This window comes from Phascolarctos cinereus, unplaced genomic scaffold (assembly GCF_003287225.1).
Source record: "Phascolarctos cinereus isolate Bilbo 61053 unplaced genomic scaffold, phaCin_HiC Scaffold_4;HRSCAF=312, whole genome shotgun sequence".
Lineage (NCBI taxonomy): Eukaryota > Metazoa > Chordata > Mammalia > Diprotodontia > Phascolarctidae > Phascolarctos > Phascolarctos cinereus.
In genome coordinates, this window is record NW_027555847.1 from 137,224,731 (window position 1) to 137,252,729 (window position 27,999).

At 38.7% G+C, this 27,999-nt stretch overlaps 1 protein-coding gene across 1 annotated transcript; it reads right to left on the reverse strand.

Moving 5' to 3' along the window:
- Positions 1 to 300: 300 nt before the first annotated feature.
- MEFV (MEFV innate immunity regulator, pyrin) lies at positions 301 to 27,815 on the reverse strand. The gene is given in 11 exon segments (XM_020995655.2): positions 301 to 823; positions 825 to 1,114; positions 1,597 to 1,629; positions 2,369 to 2,401; positions 2,602 to 2,717; positions 4,361 to 4,383; positions 5,749 to 5,979; positions 7,317 to 7,412; positions 11,177 to 11,616; positions 22,129 to 22,857; positions 27,437 to 27,815. Coding segments are annotated over 11 exon segments (2,526 nt in total). The 5' UTR covers positions 27,717 to 27,815; the 3' UTR covers positions 301 to 568.
- Between the last annotated feature and the right edge of the window lie 184 nt (positions 27,816 to 27,999).

Here is a 27,999-nt window from a genome sequence, read left to right on the forward strand (position 1 = left end):
TTTAGGTTATATAATCCATTTGGAACTTATCTTGGTATATGGTATAAAGTGTTGGTCTAAATCTAATTTCTGCTACCTGATTATCCAGTTTTTCCAGCAGTTTTGGTCAAATAGTGAGTTCTTACCTCAGTAGTTAGGGTCTTTGGGTTTTTATCAAATATTAACCTACTAGTTTGTTGGCTTTCATATGTTGCATTCCTAATCTGTTCCACTAATTATAATCTTTATTATTCAAACAACTCCAAATTTTTTTTTTATTATTACAGCTAGGTCCCTGTCAGAAGAAACTGAGGCTGGTCATTCATTCAACAAACATTTATTTAGCAACTACTATTTACACGTCTTTATTCACAGTTCTATAGGGAATACAAAGATGAATATGACAGAGTTCCTGCCTGCAAAGAGTTTATAGTCTAGTAGAAGGGTTAAAAGCAAGCACAATGATAACTATAATAAAAAGTAAGACATGTTTGTTTACTCCATAAATGAAGCATAAAATGTTATAGAGAGCATGAGATCTCCAGAGTAGGTTCATATTCAATAGCATGGATACTAAACTTCTTTAATTCTATATACTCCCTGGACAGATGGTCAGAGGATCTGTGTTTTTGCCTTTGTCATGCATACCAGGGCTGAAGACAGGTCGGAGAGGCTCAGAGGAAGAACCAGAGAAAGGGAACGTATAGATGTGGGATTTGGCAGTCACATTGTAAAAGGAAATATCTTCAGCTTCATAGTCTAGGAAAATTCCCACACATCTGGGGGGCTCCCCTAAAGAAATAGGAGTTGGTGGAATGGTGGAGGCACTATACTCATTCTTTTTTCGTCATCATTACCAACCAATATCCATTTCCTGGTGAAAAGGCCGTGCTCCCCTTCCTGTTCACAGAATTTTTGCAGACTCCCAATGTCCACATAGTCTTGTCTCCCACGTCTACCTGCCAATACCATTTCCCTGAGACAAAACTTGGAGATCCCAGAACGATGACAGAATTATCAAATCTTTGTGGGCCATTAGGCAACTTTTGACATTTCTTCCCAAGTCTCACACTTTTCTGATCATCAGATATGATAAGTTTGGGATGAGCTGTTTCTGGGTCCAGAGTCACGTTAGCTACAATGAAAATCCAAATAACCAATGAGAAGTTAATGGTATCTCTATTTCCTACCCAATAAGTTTTGGGCAAAGGTAAGACTAGGGGAGGCAAAGTTGGCAGCTCCCCAGGATACAATAATATATAAAGGAACATGTGGAACAATTTTATATAAATATATGATACACATATACTGTGTATGTGTATATACATATATCCATATGTATATATATATATTAGAAAATTCTTTTCTTCATGGCCCACAGGTATATATTTTGTGTAGTTACATGTATTGTAGTATAGGCTCAGAGAATTTAGTGGACAGATTACTGTGTTAGTACAGGGACCATATATGAATTTTTAAACTTTGTCTAAAATACATATATGCCTTTTCCAGCCTCTGGAACTGGTATCTGTTCTTCTGAAGCCTCACAGTAAAGAACAAGGGGACCGTGAGTTAGGTTTGCTGCTGCTCTGAAGATCTCTGATCTTAGCCACTTACCTGTATGTAATTGGACTTCTCTCAGCTGTAAAACTGAACAGACAAAAAAGATGAGAAAGAATCTGAGTGTATAAGCTAAGATGTAACTCTGTTTTGACCTCTGAATTTTAGGAATCTCCCCAGGATAGTGGGTTCTTGGGATTTTCATAAATCCCTACAATTGATATATGCTTTATTCTTCCCCAAATTTAGCCTGACTCTTGATCTAGGCCTAGAGGGGAAACAAGCTAAAGGAGGGAAAGCTTTGGAAAAGCAGAAAGAATATTATCAGGTTTTATCAAATTATAAAGGTATTGGGGGAAAACTCATAGAACCTGGGGCAGCTAGGTGGCGCAGTGGATAGAGCACTGGCCCTGGATTCAGGAGGACCTGAGTTCAAATGTGGCCTCAGACACATAACACTTACTAGGTGTGTGACCCTGGGCTAGTCACTTAACCCCACTGCTTAGCAAGAAAAGAAAAGAAAAGAAAAGAAAACTCATAGAACTTAACCAAAGAAATTAGGAGGAAGACATTGATGGCTCAAGGTCAGGATGATACGTTGAAAATATGTGTGGTTTATTTAGGAAACTCCAAGTCTACCAACTAGTAGCAACATAGCCAAAGGGGAACAAAAAGAGAGGTTCATACAGGTGAGCTTTGGGGGATTTCTGCCAGGAAATAGTCTTTTTTCCCTCAGTTTCTCTCTCTAGATAACTCAGAGAAATTAGCATTCCTGGAACAATATAAAACTATCCCCTCCCTCCTTGGGTAAGCAGACCCAGACACTCACTTTTGAATGTTTCCATTTCCGACTGCAGACTCTCTAGGAGAAAAAGGAAACGAGATGAGTTTTTATGACGCCTTGCAAGGGAGATTTCAGGTGGAAATTAATAGTGTTGTTAAAAGATGGAAGAAAAAAAGGGACCAAGATAAAGATACTGAATTCTGCTGTCTGATCCAGGGATGAGATGGCTATGATCTGTTTCCAATTTCTCTAAATATCAAACAATTTTATATACAAACCTATGAACCTCTTCATGCTCTTCTGCACACACTCTGATTTCCAGAAAAGAATGTGGATTTTCTCTTTCAACTCAGGAGACACAGCCAACTTCTTAGGGAGGGTCACCCATTCTGCCCTACAGATACAACAGACAACAAAAAAAATGGTGAATGTCATAGTGAAGGCAGTGCTGGGAGGAAGCTGTGGTCTCACTTCATAGATTTCCTATAGAAGTGGAGGCCAAGGAAACTCCCAGTTGACCGCTACATAGGGATTCAGACCAGTGCTACTTCTCAATGCACCTGGGACACTAGGCCACATTACCTTTTGGCCTCATTCTAATCTTTATTAGAGGACTCTCTTCTTTCTAGATGGGGATCCTCAGAGAAAGGGAAATAATCTTCCCAGTCTCTTAGGAAAATCCTACCTTTCCTGATCAGCCCCCAAGTCCTTGAACTCCATTCATCCTCCACAAATTCTAATCTTATAATCAAGAATTAACACAACAGCAGTTTGAAAAGGATCTCATCAGCCACACAGTCCAACCCCCCACCAAATCCCTTTGACAACATGTCCAATAAGTGATCATTCTCCTTTTGCTGGAAGAGCTTCAGCGAGGGAAATGCACCACCTCCAGTTGCAGCCTTTCCAAACTTGGACAGCTCTCTTTGTTGAAAAGTTTTTCTTTATGTCCAACTTAAATGTGCCTCTTTGTAACTTCTACCCATTGCTCCAACTTCTGCACTCCAGGGCCCAATTGAATCTCTATTCCACATTAATTATCATATTAATATTATTATTATTATTAATATTATTAGGTTAATATTAATCTATATTCCACATGACAGCCCTACAAATGCCTTAAAACAGCTACCATTATCCCCTACTCTCAACTCCAATCTTCTCTCCAAGTTAAACACGCCAAGTTCCTTCAGTGGAATTGCATGTGTTATGAACTTGATGCTCTTGATTATCATGGCTGAATTCCTGTGGACCTTCCCCAGCTTATCAATGGCTTTTCCCTGTCTTATCAGGCCCAAGTTCCTAGGGATCTTCCCCTCTAAGCATCCTATCCATCTTTCAAGATCCAGTTCAAAAATCACCTACTCTATAAAACCTTCCCTGATGCTCTCAGAAGTCATCTTTCCTGATCTAACAATACTTGCTACTTCTCCTGTGTTCTTATCAGATTTTAATTTGTGTAGTTGATTGTATACATGTTTAATCTCCACTATTAGATGGGAAGTTCCCTGAAGGCAGCAATCATATCTTATTTATCCTTCTATTTTCTCAACTCCCAATTCTGTACTAACACATTTCATGAATGTTTGAGGAATGAACTACTGATGCACCAGGATCAGGACTGTGGTTGTTGGGCCTCCAGGCCTCCATAGATTAGGAAGGACGTAGCTAGATGAAGAGTATCTGTCCCTAAGAACTATCCTGAGACCAAGAAACTGATTAGAAAGGGTACTGCTTCCAATAATCCCAGAGGGAAACCTGTCATGGACAGATGGTGTGGTCTCCTTTCCTGAGCCAGTCACCTCACTTCCCCTGGGAGGAACAATTTAGATCAAACTGGAGGTTCAAGGAAATACCTACCCATTTGGAAAGAAGGGAATATAAAAAAACTCCCAAAGCAATTGGGATCCAGAAGAGAAGGTTCTATGTTACAGAGACTGAGGAGCTGGGCCTTCTAAATGCTCTTCTCAGCATTGTGTGTGTGTGTGTATGTGTGTGTGTGTGTGTGTGTGTGTGTTTTGTGACCTGTTTAATTACCTCATCAGGGTGACTCTGATGTCCTAGAAGAGAAAAGGGGAAACAGTTTGTCAGTCTTGCTCTGGAGCTACTCCTTACTCTTAGTAAAGTCTTGATTTGACATGCTCAGCTACAGGATGGGATTATTCAGTTCCCACACCTACCACTAATGCCTTCGACCTCTCCCACTGCTTTGCCATAAAAGTTGCAGCAGGTTTATACTAAAAAAAAAATTTAAACCTAGCCCTCCTCTTTGACTTTAACAACCCTTGAGGGAAACCCATTCAGGGTCCTAATTCCTGACAGTTCAATTCAAATAGAATAGAGTGAGCCCTGTGTGTATTGGGCTGTAGAAGCCATGACCAAGGTTGCTGCCATTTCAGACAGCTTAAGACCATTGTATTCCATGGTACAACTTCCCCAGAGGCAGAAAAACGTCTTGATATGTATCATTTTACCTCAGATACAGGCCATACTTTCCATCCTCCATTTTGTGTAAAACCTGCGTGGGTCCTGAATTAACTGTTATTTTATAATGTATATCTACATTTTTTTCCCTTAGATCCTCCTTAGATCTAATTTTAGAGAGAGAAGAGGATTAGCCTATATTTAGACCAAGATGTATGTGTGTTATAGCTAATGTTAACAACAAGCAAAAAAGTCTAACATTAGCTGGAGAAAATTTGGTTCAGTGTAAACCAAAGTGTCCCCATGAACTGTGGATACCTCTTCAATTTCGCAATTGTGTCTTTCCTGATTGATCCAGGAAAGTCAATCCATTGGGTCAATAGGACTAAGAGCAAAGACATTTATGAACTTTTATTTACACTGAACATTTGACAGATTATGCCTGACATTAATCTAACCTTAGACATTAGCTGGAACATAGAGAAATTGGCAAAGGATTTGCCAAAAATTTGATGGCCCTTGGGCCCCTACCCCCCCTCCAAAAAACAAACAACAAAAACAAAAGTTGGTTGGTTCCCTGAAGTTTCTGTCAGATTGAATACAAAATTTTAAACGGCCATATGAGTATAAGTTGTTAATAAAATGGGAAAGAGGAGGTCATGTTGAATAACCAGTTCTACCTGGGCCTTATGACCCCCTTCTTTAAAGAGATCTTAATGTGTTAGGAAATGCCTGGAAAATGATCTGAGCTCCCATGGAGTCTTACAGACAACTAAAGCCACTCAAGAGTTTTACCAGAACTTGTCAAGTGGCACAGGTATGCTGAGCTTTTCTCCACCCACAAGCTAAGGGGGCACTGGACAGGGCAGGGACTCAGGGGCACAGAACAAGCCTAGGATGCTGACACCCTGGCTTGAGCATAGCATACATCGGAATGATGGAGCACACTGGACTCCCATTCTGATAGGGCCCTTCTCTATGCAAGGGGTCACTCGTTTCACCTGCAAGAGTTCCCATGCTGGCTGTTTCTGTTTTTCTTCCAGCTCCCCCATCAGTTCTTCAAGAAGGGAGATTTCCTGGGATATTTTAGTGATGTATTCTTCCTTGCTCCTGAAGATGGTTCTGGATAGTTCTTCCAACCAGGCCAGGAAGAGTTGCTCTTGTTCCTCTAGAAACTGATGCAGCTGTGTTAGTCGGGACATAATCTGCTCCTTCTGAGTTTCTGTCTTGCTCTGGGGGCAACAGGATTAGGAGGACAGGGAGTCAAACATGTTAGGAATAGCTCAGGTACGTTACCCACTTGAAGCTTTCACTGTGAGGATGGCCACTGGATTCATTTTCCCATCACTGTGGTTTAGTGGAAGCCCATAAAGGTTACAGGAACTCTGGATATGTGCTGAGAATTCCCATTCATCAGAATAGGCCTGAGGGTGGTTCTGTCTCTTCCCTCAGGGTCCTTTTGGACATGGATGATATGGGAATTTGTTTTACTTGACTACACATATTTGTTACAAGGATTTTGGTGGATTTTTTTCCTTCTTAAGTGGAGGTGGGTCTGAGAGGGAGAGGAAAAAAATGCTTGTTAATTGAAAAATAAAATGAAAAAGCAAAACAAAATATATAGTGGTTACTGGAGCTAGCTCATTTTCAGTGTGAGCATTTACAGCTCAGAAATCAACAAATACTATAAATTAGGGCTTGATTTAATATTTTGTTGGTTATGTAGACTTAAGAAAATAATAGAGAAAATGTGAAAAATGCAGGTTAAACTTGTGTTATGTGTATATTTCTTTTTCAAAGGGCCAACTGTTAAATATTTATTGGAACACCTTCTATGTGTATATGCTATAACTATGGGGGTGGGGGTGGGGTCTAAGTTCTTCCATTGCCTTCCCTATAGCTATAGGAAGTCTCCTGGGTAAAGCTAGGGAAGACCACACAGGTGCGGTGACACCATGAACTTCCTGGCGATTAAGGAACAGAGTTCTCATGGCTTACTCCACTTTTCTGAATGATCTGTCCACTTGATGATAATATACAGTAATTCCTTCCACATTGAGACTTTCCCTCTTGAGGTTTTGACATATTATGAGTCGGCATAAGAAACTAAACGGGAATTTTGGGGGAGTCCTTCAGAAGCCACAGATGACACTCCAAGGCCAACGGATGATAAGAGTCTATGACCAAATACTTAACCCAAAATTTACAATAAGATATTGTAAATACCCTATAAAAGAAAAAGAAAAAATTCAGACTTTTCCTCTGGTACAAAGGGAGGGCTAAAAAATTTTATATGGATTTCCCAGATTGCGGGGACACCGTGTCCCCACCCCCCAAGATGTGGAAGCAAAACTGTAAAAGGAAAAGCAACCACTTTTTAGCAGTTTTCCCCACCCTTCTTGACCACGAATGAAAGCTATTTAAATTTCTAAGCTCTCTCTGTTTCCCTGGTATTCAGGAAGGAGTCTCAGGAGGGCTCAGGCCCTAGTCTTACTCTGAGATCCAACAGCAAACTTCTCTTCTTGTAGTTCCCCAGAGAGAAGTATTTACAGAACATCACTGGCCTTACCAGGAAGGTTGCCATCATCTCATTTCCTTGTGATTTCTTCTCTTCAGCTGTTTCTCTTATTTTCTTAAGATGCTCCAGACGGCTCTGAATTTGTTCCTGATTTAAATTGTTTACAATGTCAAGGATCAGAATAAAGGACTCACTCTTTAACTCAGTTGCAATGTAAGTGCCACTTAAATGAGCAGGGATAGGGACATACCTTCAATATGTGAGGCTCTTAGCAAATCAATGCCAAAGCAAGCATTTCATATAATGTATTAGTGGGGCAACAGTTAAGTCTCTCAAGTCCACAATGACCCAAGACCTACTAGGCCCGAGTGCCCTAGGACAAAACATGTGCCATGATAGGGAAGTAGAAAGAGTGGTAATGACCATGAGTGATAAAGATAAGGACAAAAGTTCTTATAGGAAGGAACAGGATGAAGGCCTAGGAGTCAAAACAAAGGATGGTAGGTTAGAAAGGGACCTTGCAGGTTATCTGGTACAGGCCCCTTATTTTTCATAGAAGGAAACAGGCCCAGGAAGGTTAAGTGACTTGCCCATGGTCACATAGACCTTAGTTAGCAGAGTCAGAATCAGATTCCAGCTCCTCTTGCTTCAAAATCTAGCTTTTTTGCCACTATGTCTTCCTGAGGGAGATAGGGCCTGGGAAGAAGAAGACTCAAGAATAATAAGGATTCAGTTTTTTTAAAGTATGTTTTAAGAAGTAAGGAGAAGTTGTGTTAAGAGGTTGTATGAACTGGGAAAAAAACCGTGGTACATTAGTAACAATCAGGAAACACTTTTCCTGTTCATTCCTCTGCCTCCACGCTGGACCACACTGAAAACTCAAGTTCTTTTCTAAGAAATATCCAGGGATGGATATTTCTAAGAAATATCCAGGGATGGAGGCAGCTACATGGCGCAGTGGATAGAGCACCAGCCCTGAAGGCAGGAGTACTTGAATTCAAATCCATTTCATCTAGATGAGCCCTTGAGAATATGATATAGACTTTCAAAGATCCCAGAGGGGATTCCTCAAAGGTCCCATATATCCAGGACAGATCTACCCTAAAAGGGAAAAGGGCATTTGTTCAATTATCTGTGGGAAGAGGTGGTCTTAGGTAGAGGAAGTGTGGGCAGCCACCTATAGGGTATGATTTAAGGGGCAGCCAGAAGGCTCTTACTGCAAACAACCTGCCCCTACAACTTGTTCTGACACCCAATTAGTGTCACTGCTTTGTTCTTAGGCCTTGCTGGCCAAGGGAAGAGTGGCACACCAAGTCATTAGGGCCTGAGTGTGGATTAGTTCATCTCATGTTCCCCACTGCTTATTCATCATATCTAAACTTCTATGCCTGTCTTTTAAGACCTCTTATAATTTATAATTGAGGCCCAGTCTGTTCTAATTTTAGCTGCTTTGGCTTTATTTGTGCAAAAATCTTTTAATTTTATGTAATCAAAATGTCCATTTTATCTTCTGCGTCCTTCTTTATTTCTTATTTGGTCATGAATTCTTGTATTCATAGATCTGACAGATTATTTCCTTTTTGCTTCTCTATGATATCTCCCTTCATGTCTAAGTCATTATCCATTTGGAATTTATGCTGGCACGTGAGATGAGATAATTGGTCTATACCTAGTTTCTGCCAGACTGCTTTCCAATTTTCCCAATAGTTTTTGGTGAATAGTGGGTTCCTGCCCCAATAGCTAGGATCTTTGCATATATCAAACACTAGGCTATTTGTTTATTTGCTTTTATATATTATGCTCCTGATATTTTCCACTGATTAACCTCTCTATTTCTTAACCAGTATAAATTGATTTGATGACTGCTGATTTGTAGAATATAGTTTAAGATCTGGTACTGTTAGGCCCCCTTCTTTCCCATTTTTTCCTTATCTCCCTTTAGATTTTTGATCTTTTGTTTCTCCAGATAAGTTTCATTATAATTTTTTTCTATCTCTATAAAGTAATCCTTTGGTAGTTTGATTAGTATAGCATTGAATAAGTAAATTAATTACATCAGTATTGTCATTTTTCTTCTATTGGCTCAGCCTACCCATGAGCAATTGATATTTCTCCAGTTATTTAGATCTGTCTTTATTTGTGTAAAGCATGTTATATAGCTGTATTCATATAGTTGCCATAAGCGTGCCCAACCTGATTGACCGCTGCTTCTCAATATATCCTGTTGCAGTCAGATGGGTCTCCTCACTGTCCTCAGCACTGGTAATACTCATCCCCATCTCTGTGTCCTTGCTTGCTTTACTGCTAAGGCATAGGATGTCGTTCCCTCTCCACCACAACACTATCTACTCATGTAAATCTTAGCTCTATTTACCACCTCAAGTAAATCTACACGCCCTGACCTTCTCTTCTCTGTTTTCTGGTCTAGCACACTTATAGTCTCTACATTTATACAATTTGGCATTTGATTAAGAGACTGTCCTGTGTTGTTCTTATTACTTTTGTCTTCTGATTAAAACTGTGAGTTCCATGAGGGAAAAGACTATATCCCATATTTTTCTTACATATCCCACTGTGCTAAACATGTAGTAGAAATTTCATCAATCTTTTCTAATTGATTTCTTAGAGATAGCCATCTAGTCTTTTAATTAGGAATGGGGAAGTATCAGAGTTTTTAAGGGAGAATAGGTTTGGAGAATGTGACACTTGTAGATATGTATGGGGGTGTCCAAACCATGTGATCTTAGGTGGCTATGGGGAAGTTAGGAGATGGTTGCAACAGAATAGCCACAAAAATAAAGAGAAAGAGAGAGAAAAAATATGATGTAATAGGATGAGCCTTGGGCTAAAAGTTAGGGGACCTAGAATTTGGTACTGGTTCTACTACTCATTAGCTTACTGACCATGGGCAAATCAGTTATCTTCTCTGGGCTTCATTTTCCTCAAATATATAGTCACACGGCTGTACTAAAGGAATTCTACGTTCCATTCTAATGTTAACATTCTGTGTTCTAATATTCTAAGTTCTAAGGTCCCTTCTAATTGTAACATTCTACGTTCCTCATTGTAAATTCCCTTCCAGTTTGGAACATTCTATGTTCTGTGATTCTAAAGGGAAAGTAATATATTAATGTAACAGAATACTATTGTTCTATAAGAAATAATGAAAGGGGTGGTTTCAGAGAAACCTGGGAAGTCATATGAAATGATGCAGAGTAAAGTCAACAAAATCAGGAAAATGAGTTATGTAACAAAAATGTTGATAAATCATTTTGAAAGACTTAAGAACTCTGATCAATGTAATAATCAGCACTGATCCCAGAAAACTAATAATGAGGAATGCTATCTATCTCCCAACAGAGAAATAATAGACTAATAAGCAGAATAAAATAAGACACATTTTTTGGACATGGTCAGTATGGGATGTATATTTGTGACAAGAGTTTTTTTCAGGGTAGGAAGAAGGCAAAATAAATGCTTGATAAGTAAAAAATGAGATTTTTTAAGAGTCTGAAGAAACAATTAATAATTGGAGACTAAATAACTTATCCTAAAGAATGGTGGATCAAATCACAGATCTTGATCAAGAATTTTTTCTTTTTTTTCCAGTGGAGGAAGGGAAATAGAGAGACAAAACAAATGCTCATTAATTTTTAAAAAATAAAATAAACATAAAAAAAGGAAGGTGGGAGAGCACCAAAGACAAGCTTGACCCATTCCCCAAATTTGCTGAGGGTCAGCTCTATTCAGACACTAAATGGAATATTAGGCCCTTTTCCAGAGTGGTTGCAGAAAAGAGAGGATGACTATCCACCTCCTATACACAATTCACCCCACAAATGTCCATCTAGTGGGTGTCCAGGACCCAGCTAGCTGTGTGGAAGGAGATACAGCCTTCTAGAGGCTCCTACCTTGTAGCTCTGAGCAGCCTCCTCTATGGACAGTATTCGGTGACCTTTGTGCTCCAGGGACATACTGCAGTTGAGACAAATGGTTTTTCCATGATCTTTGCAGAACAGCAGTTGGAGCTGCTTTGGGTGGTGTTCACACCAAGGGGTGGAACAAGGTCTTAGCATTGGCTCCTGGAAGTCAGTGGGTATGTTTCCTAGGCTCTTGCTGTGTTGGAAATTCTTAGGAAACATGGCCTGGCATTTGAGACAGACATTATACCCAACGTTGTGATGATATTTGATGTGGTGGCTACAGAAATTTCTCGATGGTTTTCCCACTGTATCCTGACATATAGAACATGACTCCTGCATTCTCCTCAGGGACACTGCTCTGACAGGAGCTCCTGTGATCCTCAGCATGTTGAAGCCTTTGATGGGTGTCCTGTTCAGTGTCAGCTCATCTGAAAGAAGCAGACTCAGGGGCTAGAGGGACTGTTGTTTTTCTCCTTAAGTTTTTTCCTAGCTCTAACATTCCATAATCTGTGTTCATAGAATCATGGATTTGGAACTAGAAAATACCTTTAGAGATCATCTATCAGAGGTTCTTAAACACTTTTGTGTTATGGACCCTTTTAGCAATCTGGTGAGGCCTATAGAACTCTTCTCAGAATAATATTTTAAAATTCATAAAATAAAATGCAAAATTACAAAGGAGACCAACTATATTCAAATGCAATAATCAAAATATTTAACCCCAGGTTAAGAATCCCTGATCTAGGCCAACTTCATTTTATAGATGAGGCGCTTAGGGCCAAAGAGGTTAATGAAGAGACTTGTCCAAAGTCAAACAGATAGTAAAAAACAAAAAAACCCCAGGATTTGAACCCAGGTTGTCTGACTTGAAATGTCATCCTTTTTCACCATGTTCTAAAGTCCTCTACTTTTTGGTTTCTATTAGCCAGTCTCTAGAAATGAGCTATACTTTGCCCCAGTGACTGGCGTAGTACATTTGAGCAAAGAGGAGAGTTGGTGTAAATTGGTATCGTTGCTGCAGTACAAATTTTGGTTGAAAAAAAAGGTTGAATTTTTTTCCAAAAGCTCAACCGTTATTGTATTTGCCTCACTCACTGGGAATTCAGACTGAAACAAAGAGGTATATGGGTGGCTCAGTAGATAGAACCCTGGACTTAGAGACTAAGTATAGATCTGGCTACAGGAGCTTACTAGCACTGCGAGCCTGTCAATACTTAATTATTCTAAGCCTCAGTATCTTTATCTATGAAATATGGGTAATAATAGTGGCATCTACTTCTCAAGATTGTTGTGAGAATAAAGTGTTTTTAACACCTCAAAAAGACTATATAAATGCTAGCTATTAAGAAAGAAAGAAGCATACATAATGATCTTTTTCTTTTGTTTCATATAAGTTGATTTTATTCAAAAGAGTAAATGCTATAATGATGAACATGTTCATGTCATAGTATATATGTTTTCAGGATGAATTTGAAGTTGCACTACTGTAGGGCAGTCACAATGAAAACTCTTGAAAAACTTTTGCAATCAGATTGCTGTTAACCACCAAACAGCTGCTCAAAGTCAAGATCTTCATTACTGAGTTCATGCATATCCCAGTGTAAATTAATATTCCCTTTTATAGAGTTGGATACAAAGGAGCAGGACGACTACACTAATAACCTTTCACTTATCCAAAGAGGAAAATGTACCATTCTAGAACACAGAAATGGTATCTTCTGACAGAAGGTTTATTATCTCTAGGACAAAATGCTATACGTCAATTCCTAAAGAATGTCTTTCTGGAAAGAACTAACTGGGAATGTAATGAACTTTAATTTTAACTGTGAAAGCTTTAACTGGGAACGTAAAATATATTGTGTGGAACAGCTGGCTGCAGTTATTGATACTTCCTACCCCAGGGGCCAGAAGTATATTCTTTAAGAAGGTATTTGTTAAATGTGCACACTGACACATAAAAATGTCTATACAGCTTGGTTTGATTAATGTGAATAATGAATCTCATGAAATGATCACATTATTTCAAATTCACACTGCATATTTCCATTTGGTTGGAACCAATTACCATATTTTACATAATTAGTACTTTGGATAGTAATTACTTCATGGAATTAATTGTTCTTACTAAGAGAGCTTTTGCCATATAGTGTTTGATAAATAAATTGTTAACATTGATGAGCATACTGTTCCTCATAATGACAGCATCGAATTTTGTAATGTAATTCATACAGCCAGGGTTCTTGGTTCTCTTGTTCTGAGAAAAGGATCATTTCAATATGTTATTATGGACTTTAAGTTAGGAAAGAAGATAATATTGCTTTACTAGTAGTGATTTTAAAATGACCATTTCTTTGACATTGCTTCCCAACATTTTTATTGCTCTAAGACTATAGCTGTCTCATTTATATGACTTGATTAGAACTGACTAGTACCTGAGTGTCTTTACCGCCAAAGAGAGGTAATCCAATTTTAATTGGACAATTCTGGATAAAACTAGCAGTGAAATTTCAGTCTGTATATGTATATAATGTATACATGAATGTATATAAAGGCCCAGAAAGAGGTGACCAATTGGTATAATTAGAAAAGTCACTATTATTATGACAGGAGCCTAACTGAATCAGCTGTAGGACAGTTTGGGAAATGTGCCAGTCGTCAGTTAATAAACATCTAATTAAACACCTGCTATGTGCCAGGCACTGTGCCAAAAACAGTAGAGCGACAGAGAAAGGCAATAAACAGTCCCAGCTCTCAAAAAACTAACAGTCTCACAGGGGGGACAGTATTGGAAAAACTATTTACAAATGAGATACATACAGAGTAAATTAGAGATAATCAACAGAGAGAAGGCACCAGCATTAAGGGTATTAAGAAAGGCTTCTTATAGAAGATAGGGCTTGATTGAAGCCAAGGGAGCCAGGAGGCAGAGATGAAAGTGGAGAGTTCCAAATATGGATGACAGCCAGGGAAAATGCCTGGAAATGAGAGATAGAGTGACTAGTCCGAAGAACCTCAAGAAGGCCAAGAGAGCCAAGTAGTTTGCAGATTACTTGGAGGTAAGTCATAACAAGACTGAAAAGGTAGGAAGGGCCCAGGTTATGAAGAGCTCTGAACACCAAACAGAGGGTTTTTATATTTGATCCTGGAGTAGATAAGGAGCTACTGAAATTTGAGTAGGAAAACCACATGAGAACTCTCCTCTCCTCATTAGTTAATGAGATTGTCTGATGGACAGGAATATTCGGATGGGATGGAGCAATGCTCTAAGGTCCAGAATTTCTTGATTGACCAGCTATGGATCATATATTGTGACCTCACTCAACAAGGCTGGCTGGGCTGTTCAAGGAAGCAAGAATTCTTCTGACCTATAGCCATGAGGTTATGACTGGAGAATTTCAGTTTGGGAGTACAGCCACTAATAGTGTACCTTCTCTGGTCCCATGAAGAGAATCTGAGGCCTAACTTAGGGACCCTTGGAAGTTTGCAAATCCCCAAGGGAGTCTTGTTGATTCACAGTAATTGGTCCTAGAATAACGCCAGGCATGGCATAGGAAATTAGTGGATTTTCTGACCTTTACAATCATCTATTTACAATGTATACAAAATTCTGAGACGGGGAGCTAGTTGTAATCCTTTGTAAGATACATTGAATTCAACAAATAGCAAATATACTCTTTGGATGAGAGTTAGAACTATACTAGAAGAATCAGTATATAGATTCAGAATCTCTCTTCTGGAATAGTTATGACTAAGGAGATCCGACTATCTAGTGGCCAGCTGAGCAGCAGAATGAAGTTCCAATTGCCTTTCAATTGGATTACCTTGATCCCAGGGAGCATTACTAATCTGCAAAGCTGTCTGACTACTGTTCAGGAAATTAAAGGGCTAGCTAGAGAACAAGTATGTTTGAATATTGAGTCTCATCTCCACTTACTAAAGTGCTTTCTGCATCTCAATTTGAAACAATGATCCAATCCTATTATGTCACACAGTATTCCATATTAGAGCAATAATAAGAGTCTTTGGCATCTTTTGTTTTGCTGCATTCAAAAAAGCAAAACACAGAAAACTCCGTATTTTGTATTTTGCTATTGATTAGCAGGTATACAACTGAGATTCTTTAATTAATAAATACAGATTATGCTTCAAATAATTGTGTAAGAAGCGCAAATCAGTAATTGTGAAAGTGTATTAAAAGCTCCCTTTTGAGTTTCTTTAGAAATATTAAAAACATTTTTTTTCCCTCTAAATCCTTTCCAGACTCCTAGGAAAAACCCCTTGGAAGACGAGTTGAGAAAAAAAAGGGGGGTGTTCTTTAAGTAAATAAATTAAGGTTGGTACTAAACCTTTAAACAAAGAGCTCTTTTCTTATTTACATCATTGCTTTCTCCAGCTCTGAAGTAACTGGGTATCTGACCCATCTAAGGGAAATCCCTTTGGTTGTTGCTGTTGAGTTGTTTCAGTCATGTTTGACTCTTTTTGATCCCATTTGGGGCTTTCTTGGCAAAGATACTGGAGTAGTTTGCTATTTCCTTCTCCAGCTCATTTTATAAATGAGGAACTGAGGCAAACAGGGTTAAGTGACTTGTCCAAGGTCACACAGCTAGTACATGTTTTGGTGGACTTTCTCCATTAAGAAAAGATTACTGTATCAATGAAAAAGAGGAAGTCCCTTTGTTCAATTCTAGGAGTGAGGTCCAGGAGGAATAAGATAGTGATTTGATTACTCAATTCTAGAATGTTAACCCAAACTGCATTTTAAGATATCTTTTTCTTGTCCAAAATTCTTATAAATTTTATCTGAAATCTTGGGACAGAGAGTCATGTCAGAGGACAGAGAGGTCTATACTAGTTTGGACATCTCTCTAAGTTAGAAATGACTTGCCTGTAGATTAATATTAAATAAATGAAATTATTTCTTGCAAATTATTCATTGGTGCCTAAATGCAGGGTACAGTAGTAATATTTTTTTTTACATAAAGAATATATTCTCAGAGGCAACAGCTAAACATATTTACTATTTAGATTTAGGTGTTGGTAGGTCTAATGCACCTGGCAAGGTGTGAAGTACTAGGAAAAAGTGGCAAAGCTTGCTATTAAAAATAAACAACAAAAAAATAAACTTTGATTCAGATGACCCTGGAGACAGAACCTCCCAACATAGTGGATTACCATGGCAAAATACGATATTTGCTATAGAAGTCTACAATGGGAATTAGCAACAAGAGTGGTAAAGAACTGAGGATTTCACTTTCAGCAAGCATGGAAGGCAAGGAGAATATTCAAGTGGCTTCAAAGATGTTGGTATTTCTTCCAGAACCAAAAAAAAGAAAGAAAAATATCTATGCACCAAATGCAGCTGTTTCCTGCTGAAAGAGAAAATGAAAGGCCTAGAAGAAAATGACTCTCTCTGCTTTTCAGATTATCAGGAATGATTAAATGTTTCTTGGGGGGGAAGTGCCTTGATGGGGAAAGGAAAAGGGGGAGAAATCTAAAGAAGCAAAAGGGAATACAAACTTATGAAAGGAAGTTCTAGGGTGGAAGAGGCAACACAGAGAAGGAAAGACCACAGAAATTTCAGAGTTATTTTGTAGGTGTGAAGCTCTCATAGTGAAGGTAGAGTTAGTTGTCTTTTTTTTTTTTTTTGGTGAGGCAGTTGGGGTTAAGCACAGCTACTGAGCATTATGTGTCTGAGGCCAGATTTGGACTCAGGTGCTCCTGATTCCAGGGCCAGTGCTCTGTCCACTGTGCCACCTAGTTGCCCCCTAGAGCTAGTTGTCTTGAAGAGGAAGTAGCTCCTCATATTCAGTGGAATGATAATGAGGATCTGTAAGTTACTCTGTGGAGGACATTCAATACTGGTCACAGGAAGAAGAGATGACTGACTTGTCATAGTCCCAGTTGAGGACTATTGCCAGGGTGGTCATATATCAGCTTGACATGAACAATGAGGACATAGCTGTATTCCTGGGGCATGTATCCATGATATAATTTAGAGCCCACTGAGCATTATCTAACATGATGACCATTACTCAAGTCTGGTAATTTATGGGGAAAGCACGACAAAGAGCATTTAAGTATCAGCAGAGAAAGAAATTGAAATGACATCATTATGGAAAGGAAGAGGTTGGACTAGATGATGCTAGCACCTAACTCACAAGGCTGTTGTAAGGATCAAATGAAATAACACATGTAAAGCATTTACAAACCCTGAAGTGCTATATAAATGCTAGATAGTATTATTATCATTATCAGGATCCCCCCCACCTTTAGAGGTGGTAATGGTAATAAGAGTGATAGTATGGAGCATACTAGACACCAACCAACCAGAACAAAATAGACAGTAAGTTCTGGAAACACCAAAAACCTAACATGGTGGTATGATATAGTAGTGTGGGAGTAATTTCACCTATTTAAATATCTTCTAGAGCTTTATTTTGGACAAAAGCAGAACAGTTTGCAAATTACTGACCTGCCTTAATTTTATTTCATTCTCAAAAATATGGAGAAAGCAATGAAAGGAACTATTCTGTAACTGATTCTGAACAATAAAAACTGGTTGCTGAAATAAAAATGACAGAATCTTGGGAAGAAGTTACTATCCTATCTTAGCATTTGTGATTGATAAGGAAGAAAAGTCAATGTGTGCCTGATATTTTGGCAGACTAGGTTTCAAGGAGTCTAGAAAAAGGATAGATTGGATCTCATGGTCTGAAATTCTACCAGGGAAGTTGGCACAAGAAGGATGGGATATTCTCAAAAACAAAATTCTGACTGTACAAGCAAATCATTTTGATGAGGATGGAAGGGGAGGTTGTCTAAAGAGAACTGTGTGGTTGTACAGTGAAATAATCGACCAACTTAAGAGACCTATACAGAAGATAAAAGCAAGGGTAGGTAACCAGATGAATACAAATGATATGTATGGTCCACTAAAAATGTCAAGAATGCTAAAGACCGAATTGAACTGAGCCTTGTCCTGAATTTTAAAGACAAAATTAAAAGAGGAGATTTTAAAGCTGAAGTTGGATCCAAATTAAAGTAAAATAAAGGATAGGATCAAAGAATGACATGTCAGCTACTTTAAGTGGATGAAACAATAATAGATGACAATGTAAAAACATAGCTTCAATTCTTATTTTCTTTCTTTTTTTTTTTTAATCAAGGATAAGGGACTATTTTTGCCCTTCTTTGCACCCTCAGAACTTAGCAGAGTGCCTGGGACATGGTAAGTGCTTAACAAATGCATGTTGAAAACTGTGGCATATGATTGTGATGGAGTACTATTGCTCTGTGGGAAATGACAAGGGGTGTGGTTTCAGACAAACACGGCAAGACCTATAAGAACTGGTGCAAAGTGAAGTGAGAACTGGAAGATCATTGTGCATAGTAACAGCAATGTTGTGATGATGATCAACTGTGAAAACAGTTGGCTATTTGATCCATACAATGATCCAAGACAATTTCAAAGGATTCATAATGGAAAAAATGCTGTCCACCTCCGGAGAGACAACTGATGGGCTCTAAGTATAAAACTGATGTATAATTTTCTCACTTTCTTTATTTTTCTTGCTTTTTTTGTGGAAATATGTTTTCCATGATTTCACATGTATAATTGATAAAATATTCCTTGCCTTCTCAATGGGTAGGTGAAGGGTGAAGGGAGAGAGAGAATTTGGAACTCAAAATTGAAAAAGAAAAGAATGTTAAAAACAAATAAAATTTTTAGAAGTAAAAAAATTGCATGTTGACTAGGAAATATAGAACAAAAATGTATAACACGATATTGAAGATGGTAAGAGAGTATCCAACTTTCCCCTCAATGAATTTAAGTCCTTAGTCCCAGACTTACTACAGTATAGCATCCTGACAGAACTCATGGATGTATGCCTTAAAGTGAAGTCTGAAAAATCATGGAGTGAAGGAGAGGTACTATGAAATCAATACAGACAAATGTTAAACTGAATTTTTAAAAGATGTTAGATTAATCAAACTAGTGAGCTTGATCTCAATTTCTGGTAAGATTCTAGGATGTATCATTAAAAATGGGAAGCAAAGGTTACTAAAATTCAGTGTAGGCTCATTAAGAACACATCACATCAAGCTAAATTGACTTTATTTTTAACATGGTTTACCAAATTGATAGCTAAACAGAATGTAATGGAAATAGCATACCCTAGATTGCAGCAAAGCACCAGATAATGTCTCTCATTATGTCTTCATAGACAAGATGGAGAAATGGGGGCTGGATAGATACAATTAGAGGTATTTGAAACCAACAGAATTACTTGACTCAGAGTGATGATTGATGGAGTGATGTCAGCATGGAGGAAATTCATTAGGGGAAAGCCCAAGGACCTGTCTTTCATTCTTTTCTACCCAGTATTTTTATCAATGACTTGAATGAAGATAAAGATCACCTAGATATTATCATATTTGTATTTGATACATGGTTAGGAGGAATAGTTAACATACTGAATGACAGGATTGGGATTTTAAAATATTTCAATAGGTCAGAATGGTAAGCTTAATCTAAAAATAATAAATCTAATAGCAATTAATGTGATGGCCTACATTTGGGGCATACTGCCCCCATATACTCAAGTACGGAATGGGAAGGACATGTCTAGACAACAGTTCATGTGAAAAAGACCTGAGGTTTTTAGTGGACAGCATGTCCGATATGAATCAACAATATGAAATGTGAACTAAAAGCTGAAGAAACAGAAACATAGCATCCAGAAGGAGGGAAGTGAGGGTCATAGATCTGAAACTGATTAGACACCTCTGGAGTCGGGATACAGGTTTAGGAAGAACATTAAAAAAACTGGAGTACGCCTAGAGAAGGGCAATCATCAGGGTGAAGAAACTGGAAACCATGACATAGGAGGGCCATCTGATAGAACGGAGGCTGTTTCCTGTGGAGAAGAGAACCTGGAATGGGGACATATCACTCTCTTCAAATGCTTGAAGAGTTATCATATGGAAAAGGGATTAGACCTCTTTGGTTTCTACTCATTCTTTGATCACAGCTCTGCCAACTGGAGTTAAGTTTCAGAGGCAAATTTCAGCTTAACATAAGGTCAAGTTTCCTAACACTTGAGTTGTCTAACTGGGCTACAGTTAGTCCTCCAGCACTGGAGGTCTTCAGGTGTAGAGAGGTTCACTGTTTGGTTATAGGTTATGGGCTCCACGACCTTCTAGCTCTACAATTTTTTTGATTTTGTGATTCCTTGTCCACCCCCACCCCAATTCCATATTTTATTAATTTTTTTATTAATTTATTTTATTAATTTATTTTTAGTTTTCAACAATCACTTCCATATGCTTTGGAGTTTCAAATTTTTCTCTCCCCCCCTCCCCAAGATGGTGTGCAATGTGATATAGCCTCTACATATACATTCCTATTAAATGTATTTTCACATTAGTCATCCAACTCCATATTTTCTACATCAAGTTCCAAACGCTTTCTGAAGGCTTGTAACCCGGATTTCACTCTCACCTGGATTTGGAGTCAGGGGACTTAGGCTGAAATCCCAGTTTTGCCACTTACAACCCACATGAGCTCCATCAAGCTATTTACCTTAACAGGACTCAATTTCTTCTTTGGTAAAAAAAAGGAGAGATGACCATTAAGGTCATTTCCAGCTCTAAATGAGGATCTCATAATGAAATTATAATCTTATGATCTCTCATCTTCCCTGACTCTTCACTTTTCTAAGTTTCTGCATGATTTCTGGGAAGCCATTTAGGACCCAAATAGAAAGACACTGTCTTTAAGACCTCTTACATTGTCCCTCCCCCACTCCTGTCCTAAAAGACATTAACAATAATAATAACAACAACAACAATAAAACATTTATGAGTCACTTTAAAATTCTCTCAAAGCACTTTCCTCCCAAGAATCCTGTGAGGCCAGTATTATTACCTTCATTTTACCAATAAGATGACTGAGGTTAAGACAGAAAAAGTTATATGGTCCATTGCTATATAGTTAATAAATATCAGAGTCAGAGCTAGGACAAAAACTCAAGCTTCTGACTCAGCCTAAAATTTAAGAGCCAAGAGGCTTCAGGAAGAATATCATTCAGTGCATACCCTTTGATCCAGCGATAGCACTCCTAGGGCTATATCCCAAAGAGATCAAACAAATGGGAAAAGGACCCACATGTACAAAAATATTCATAGCAGCTCTTTTTGTGGTGGCAAAGAATTGGAAATTGAGAGGATGCCCATCAGTTGGGGAATGGCTGAGCAAGCTGTAGTATATGAATGTAATGGAATACTATTGTGCTATAAGAAATGAAGAACAGGCTGACTTCAGAAAAACCTGGAAAGACTTATATGGTTTGATGCTGAGTGAAGTGAGCAGCACCAAGAGGACTTTGTACACAATAACAGCCACGTTATATGATGACTAATATTGTTAAACTGAACCCTTCCCAGCATTACAAGGATCTAAGACATCTCCACAGGCCTCGGGAAGGAAAATACGGTCCACATCCAAAGAAAGAACTATGGAAGTCGAATCACTATCACTTATTTTTACCTTCTGTTGAGTTTTGTTTCATCTTTCTGATAGTTCCTCCTATTGGTTTTAGTTTTTACTTATAACTTCATTAATGTGAAAATATGTTTAATAGGAATATAAATGTAAAGCCTATATCAGATTGTGCGCCATCTTGGGGAGGGTGGGGGGGAGGAAGAGGGAGAAAAATTTTCAACTCAAAAGCATATGGAAGCGATTGCTGATAAATCAAAATAAATTAATAAAATTTAAAAAAGAATATCATTCAAGTAGCATAATTTAAAAGTATAAGATTATTTCATTAAAAGAGAATTTTTTTTAACAAAGCATTCCACTAAGGATATGAAGAGATATTAAGAGAAAATAGCACTATAGTACTTATGGGGCTAAAAATAAATATTGTGAAAAATACCTTCACAAGCTTCTTTTAAATACTGGTTTCCAGGATGCATAGGTTCTTTCTTTTCTGAAGACATGGAAGTATTTGTATTCCCAGGTATCTTTTCCTCCTGGGACCCAGCGACTTGGCAATTATCAGTGGATTTTTCATTTGTGTGGTTTTGCTCTCCCAAAGATGCACCACATCCTTGCTTCTCTATTCCTTTCTCTCCCAAGAAAAAGGGCTTTTGATTCCTATTTGCTGTTTGCTCTAAGGTGACAGCAACTTCTGAATGCTCATATCTGCTGCTTTCTGGAACCAGAGCTGCATCTGGATTTCTAGTTTCCATTGTCTTTAAGGTAACTGTTGTTTCTAGAATCCCATCTCTCTCACCCTCTAAAGTCATAGCAGCTTCTGGAGATGAAGGTTCTTTGTCTCCTGAAGAAACAGTACAGACTGTTAGCTGTGTCCTTTTGGGAGGTCCATTCACAGTCTGGTTTCTTTGTCTCTCCTGACCCTCAGTCAGATGAAAGCCCTTTAAAGTCCTTTGAGTTTCCCATTCCTCCTGGGATTTCTTCTGACATTCTTGCCCAGGATATGACTGGATGGATGGAATTGGAACCTGAAGCCCAGCTGTGCCAACTTCATTTGGGTCCTGCAAATCAGCATCTGGATTCTCTATTATCAGGCTCTTAGATACTGTTTCCCTTGAGAAAACAGAGGTTCCCGAGATTTCTGTGACACACTCTTGAGTCAAACATTCTGAAAGAACAGCCAAATTGGACCAAATCTTTAAAAACCCATAAATTCAAAATGAAGATTTGTGGGTGAAGGGAGGAGGTGGGAGGGAACCACTTGTCAAAATTAGCTAAAGTCCAAATTATAAAACGCTTTTGAGAAATGAAGTTTAAATTTTACTTTTAAGTCAGGGCTGCAGATACATTCAATTTATTTGCTTTATTTTCTACCATTAATAAGTAATTTATAATCAGCATACTAATTTTTGGTATGCAAGGAATTTCAGTTAAAATGACTTTTAGAGTATTTTAAACAATTTGCTGACACTTTCAATTAAGCTAAAAAAAGGGGGGGGAAACTAGAGTGGGAATCAGAAAACCTGGAATTCAACTCTGACTTCCTACCTGTATAGTTTACCATAGTTAAATCACTACCCCTCTTGAAATCTCAGTTTTCTCATATATAAAACAGGGAAAATAATACTTTCACTGCTACCTCATTCTTTTGCAGAGGTCCATGGGTGTGGTAAATTGCATTTATTTTCAGATTTTTTTTGCCATATATTAATCAGTTTTGCTGGATTTTTTTTTGTCTCATCCCTCCTCCACTTTAAAAAAATATTACTTATTACATGGGGTGGCTCTCTGTTACAAGAAAGGGAATACTGGGATAAACTGTGGTAATCTAAAAAGCAAAAGATATCATATATGTATTATAAAAATAATATTTTCACTACCTATCTTACAGGGGTTTTCTGAGGAAAGAAGTGCTTTGTAAACATTAAATAAGGATCTGTGATTTGGAAGGTGTGAACACTCCTTTCACCAATTCAGATTGTAATCCATCTATAACTTAGTAGATATATTTTAGAGAATTACCTAAGATCTACCTGAAGTTTAATGACTTGCCCATGGTCATGCAGTTAAAAGTGCCAGATGTGGCATTTAAACCCAGGTCTTCCTGACTCCAAGAATAATTAGCAGCCTGTATGTACTAAACCATACTTAAAGTGCTTTATTATGTAATCTATTATCATTGTTGAGTATTTTCTTTTGTTTTAAGAAGTACAGGGACCCTAGGTGGAGTAGATACAGTACCGGCCCTGAAGTCAAGAGGACCTGAGTTCAAATCTGGCCTCAGACCAAACACTTGACACTTATTAGCTGTGTGACTCTGGGCAAGTCACTTAACCCCAATTGCCTCCAAAAAAAAGAAAAAGAAAAGAAATGCCAAACAAATTTGTTGGCATATATATACATTCAATACAATAATGTCAATTGATTCTTACCTATTCATTAAAGAATTCTGAGACAACTACTCCTGACTCACTCATCTCCAACGTCGTTAGAGTCAGAATCACACAACTTTTAAGCTGGAAAGCTTTGATAGAAGAAGTAACGTGACACCCAGACAAGAGAAGAGAACTGTCCAAGGTCACAGGTTTTATTAGTGGTAATAGCTGGGACTAGAACCCAAATTTCAATGTTGCGCCATTTATTTGAATTTGAGCTCTCTAGTCTATAGAAGGGCAGGTCCTGTGAATACTTAATTTCTGATACAATGTATTTGAACACACAATCACAACTTCCTTTGAATGAGAATACCTTGTATTTGTAGAGTACTTTATGTACTTTGTTTCATTTGGTCTTCCTATCTGCCCTGTGAGGTAAGTAGGGTAGCTATTATCATAACTACTTAAATGGCCCTCACTCCTATCCTCAACCTTCAAGGTATGACTTGGGTACCACCTTCTTCACAAGCCCTTCCTTGACTCCCCAAGCTGAAAGGGAATTTTCCCTTCTCAAATTTCTCTTAGCACTTATTCTCTCCTTTGCAGTTACAACATTCTATAACATTCTGCCTTTCATCATGGTTACAAAGCCAATTTTCCACAGGAAAGAAAGGAAGCAAAGAATAGGGAGAGAGATCTGTATTTCTTTTAGGAAGGAAGCTGAAAACTCTTCTAGACTGAAGACCTGTAACAGTGAGTGCCAACACAGTTAAGATGCTGGGTAGGAAACTGACGAAAGGGGCAAATTCCTGGATAAACCAGGAGATGTGATCAAGGGCACATGTAGAAGAAGGGCAAGGAAAAAGCCTACTGCTTTCTCAAAGACTTGAACAAGTGAAGAGAATGGGGAATGATGTTGAGGGGATCTGAGGTGTGGAATAGGAGAGAGAGGTAGTTCATGATGGATAATCTCACTTTGCCCCATAAAATAAAAAGTGAGTTCCTCTAGTAAAAGGAGAGGGGAAGAGTGGTATAGGTGGTTTAAAAAGAAAAGAAAAGGTTTCCATTACAGGGATTATAACAGTCAATGAGCTGAAGAACTGCTTTAGCACTGCCAAGGAGATCAGGATACTGGAAATAGATGCCTACTGGTTTTGCACAGAGGTCTGCCACCATTCCCCACTCTTCCTCAGTCTCTCTAGGGAATTAGCTCTAACCTGGGGATTGGTGGATGGGGGTTTATATACCACCAGCCTCCCAGCTAAAGGGATTGTGGATAGCTGAAGTTATTTTACAGTACACTGGCACCAGCAGTAGAAGAGAGGGGGTGGGCAGTGTCCTGAAAACAGAAGAGCTGGAGACCAGAAGCCATGTAGGGAAACAGTGCTGTCTGTGATATCCTCAGTATCAGGCTCCAGGCCCCCCCCCACTTCACTGCTAATCTATGTGTCTCCTTGCTCAAATATAGCAGAGAGGAGCCAGAAAGGAGCAAATGGAAGGGACAGAGAGAAAATTGCAAGCGAGTTATTTTGCCAGATCAATGCAGAATCAATATTGATTCTTTTTTTTTCCTTCAGTTTCCCAAAGCAGGGGAATGATTATACCAGGATCTCTCTAAACAATGAGTCAGTAATATAGCTGTGAGGTGTGAATGTGATAAATTGGGATAGTGTTAGAGGGAGAGCCTTTGCCATCTTCTTTCCAGTTTTCTGTGCTTGGATCAAGAAGAAAACCCCTCCTGTGGTGATGGAGATGTCCAGTCCACACAAGGGAAGAGGCAAGTAAAATGCAGTGACAACCTGCTACTTATGGACATGGAAGAATAAAAGGACTGGTATATAGCCATGAGCAGCCAGATAATAATAGATAACATAAATTTGTAGTGAATCCAGTTGGTATAGTTGAATAACTTTCTCTAGCAGCATCCAGCAGTAAGTAAGCGAGGAAAAGTAGAGAAGGTAGGTAGTGGAGGTAGTCTAAAGTTGGAGCATAACAAGGTGTCAGCAGTGATGGAAGGGAGCATGGGATTCAGTATAAATGGAATGGGTGGCTAGAAGGCTGGCAGTTTCTACCAAGGATCTTTTTGAGATAAGTGGAAGGTTGAGGTGGAGAGTTGGGCAAAGTCATACAAAATTGCAGCTATCTTTGATGGCCATTCAGCCTTTAGGAGTGGGAACTTTAAACTCGGTGAACAAATACAGAATCCTTATCTGGGCTTTGGAGTATGTGTATGTCTGTTTGAAGCATGCGTTGTTTTCAGAAAAAGGGGAAGGTACTAATGAGCAATAGGGTAGTATTCAGTCATGTCTGACTCTTCGTGACCCTTTTTGGGGTTTTCTTGGCAAAGACATCGGAGTGGTTTACCATTTTCTTCTCCAGCTCATTTTACAGATGAGGAAACTGAAGCAAATAGGATTAAGTGATTTGCTCAGGGTCACACAGCTAGTAAGTGTCTGAGGCTGGATTTGAATTCAGGAAGAAGAGTCTTCCTGATTCCAGGCCTGGAATTTTATGCACTGTGCCACCCACCTGCCCTGGGGTAGTACTTAGGAACAAAAGGAGAAAATGAGAAACCAAAGAGGAAGTGAAAGTAGGAGTTTCCTGAAATACAATGATATGGTCTGAGACTTTCCACACAGCCCGAGAAGGAGGGACACTTGAAGACTACCCAGCTAAGACAAAATTCAAGAGGCGATGAAGAGAAATCACTAGCACTGTGATCTAATGGAAGGAGCCTGGGCTTGAGGGTTACATTTTCATTGTGGTTTAGTTATTAACCAATTGATTTTGAACACCTTTGCATATCTAGTTTCACCATCTATAAAATAGGATTATTAGTTTAGTATAAGGTACATTCTGTAGTACAAAGAATATTGGATTAGGAATTCAGGAGACCTAGCTTTACTAATTGGTTCTGTAAACTTGATACTCTACTGATTTCCTCCTTCATAAAATGTTCTATAAAGTCCCTTCCAGCTCCGCCGTTTTATAGTCTCTATACTCATGTCTCTCGTGGCTCTGGCATTTTGTGGTTTATGTTATAAGATCCCTTCTAGGTCTGATATTCTATGCTCTGTATCCTAAGGTTCCTCCTAGTTCTAATATTCTATGTTCCATATTTCAAATTCCCTTCCACTTCTAATGTATGTTCTAGAGCAAAAGTTCTTAACTTTTTGTGTGTGTCAGGGACTTCTAACACTGACACTCTATTTCCTAAATTCTAAAAACAGGGCCCCTTCCAGTTCCTACCTTCTAGATAACACATGTAAGGATGCTTTGAAAGTTTGAAGCACAATACAAATGTAAAGAGGTATTAGTATTATTTTGGAAGGGGAAAAAAAAGAGGCTGCTTCTTATGGTTGCCAGACTTACCTGGGTTAGTTGCTTTGCTGAGCTCCTCCACCAGGAAATTTTGGTTGATAGCTCGCAACACCTGCAGGGTCAGCTTCACAGCATATTTTTCCCCATAAGAGTTGACCAGAAGGGCAGCAAGCTTCACTGGCCCAGTAGCATTTTGAAGCCTGCCATGGGGAATGCGATCTCTATCCTCATCCAAGTTGGCATTCTGCAGTTTGAACTTGAACCTTTCCAGATCATAGGCCACCAGGCTCTCCAAGGTGTACAGCAGGTGGTCACTCAGGGTCTTTGCCATAAGACCAGGTCAATGCTGCTTGAGCCAATCAGCCAGGCATCAATAAGGGAACAGAAATCTCCAGCGCTGGGGCCGTCAAAGAGATATAGGGAAATGACAGGTTGTGAAATAAAGGAAGGAGAACAGGAAAGGGAGGGAGGACCAATGAAGCACCAGACTCCTCCCATTCCCCTCAATATATGGGCTCTTTTAGTATTCTGGAGGTCTGGCCAGCTCCTCGGAACCACCAGCTGATCTGTCAAAATTTCATGAAAGATCTTAAGGAAGGGTGACCTCTAGTCAT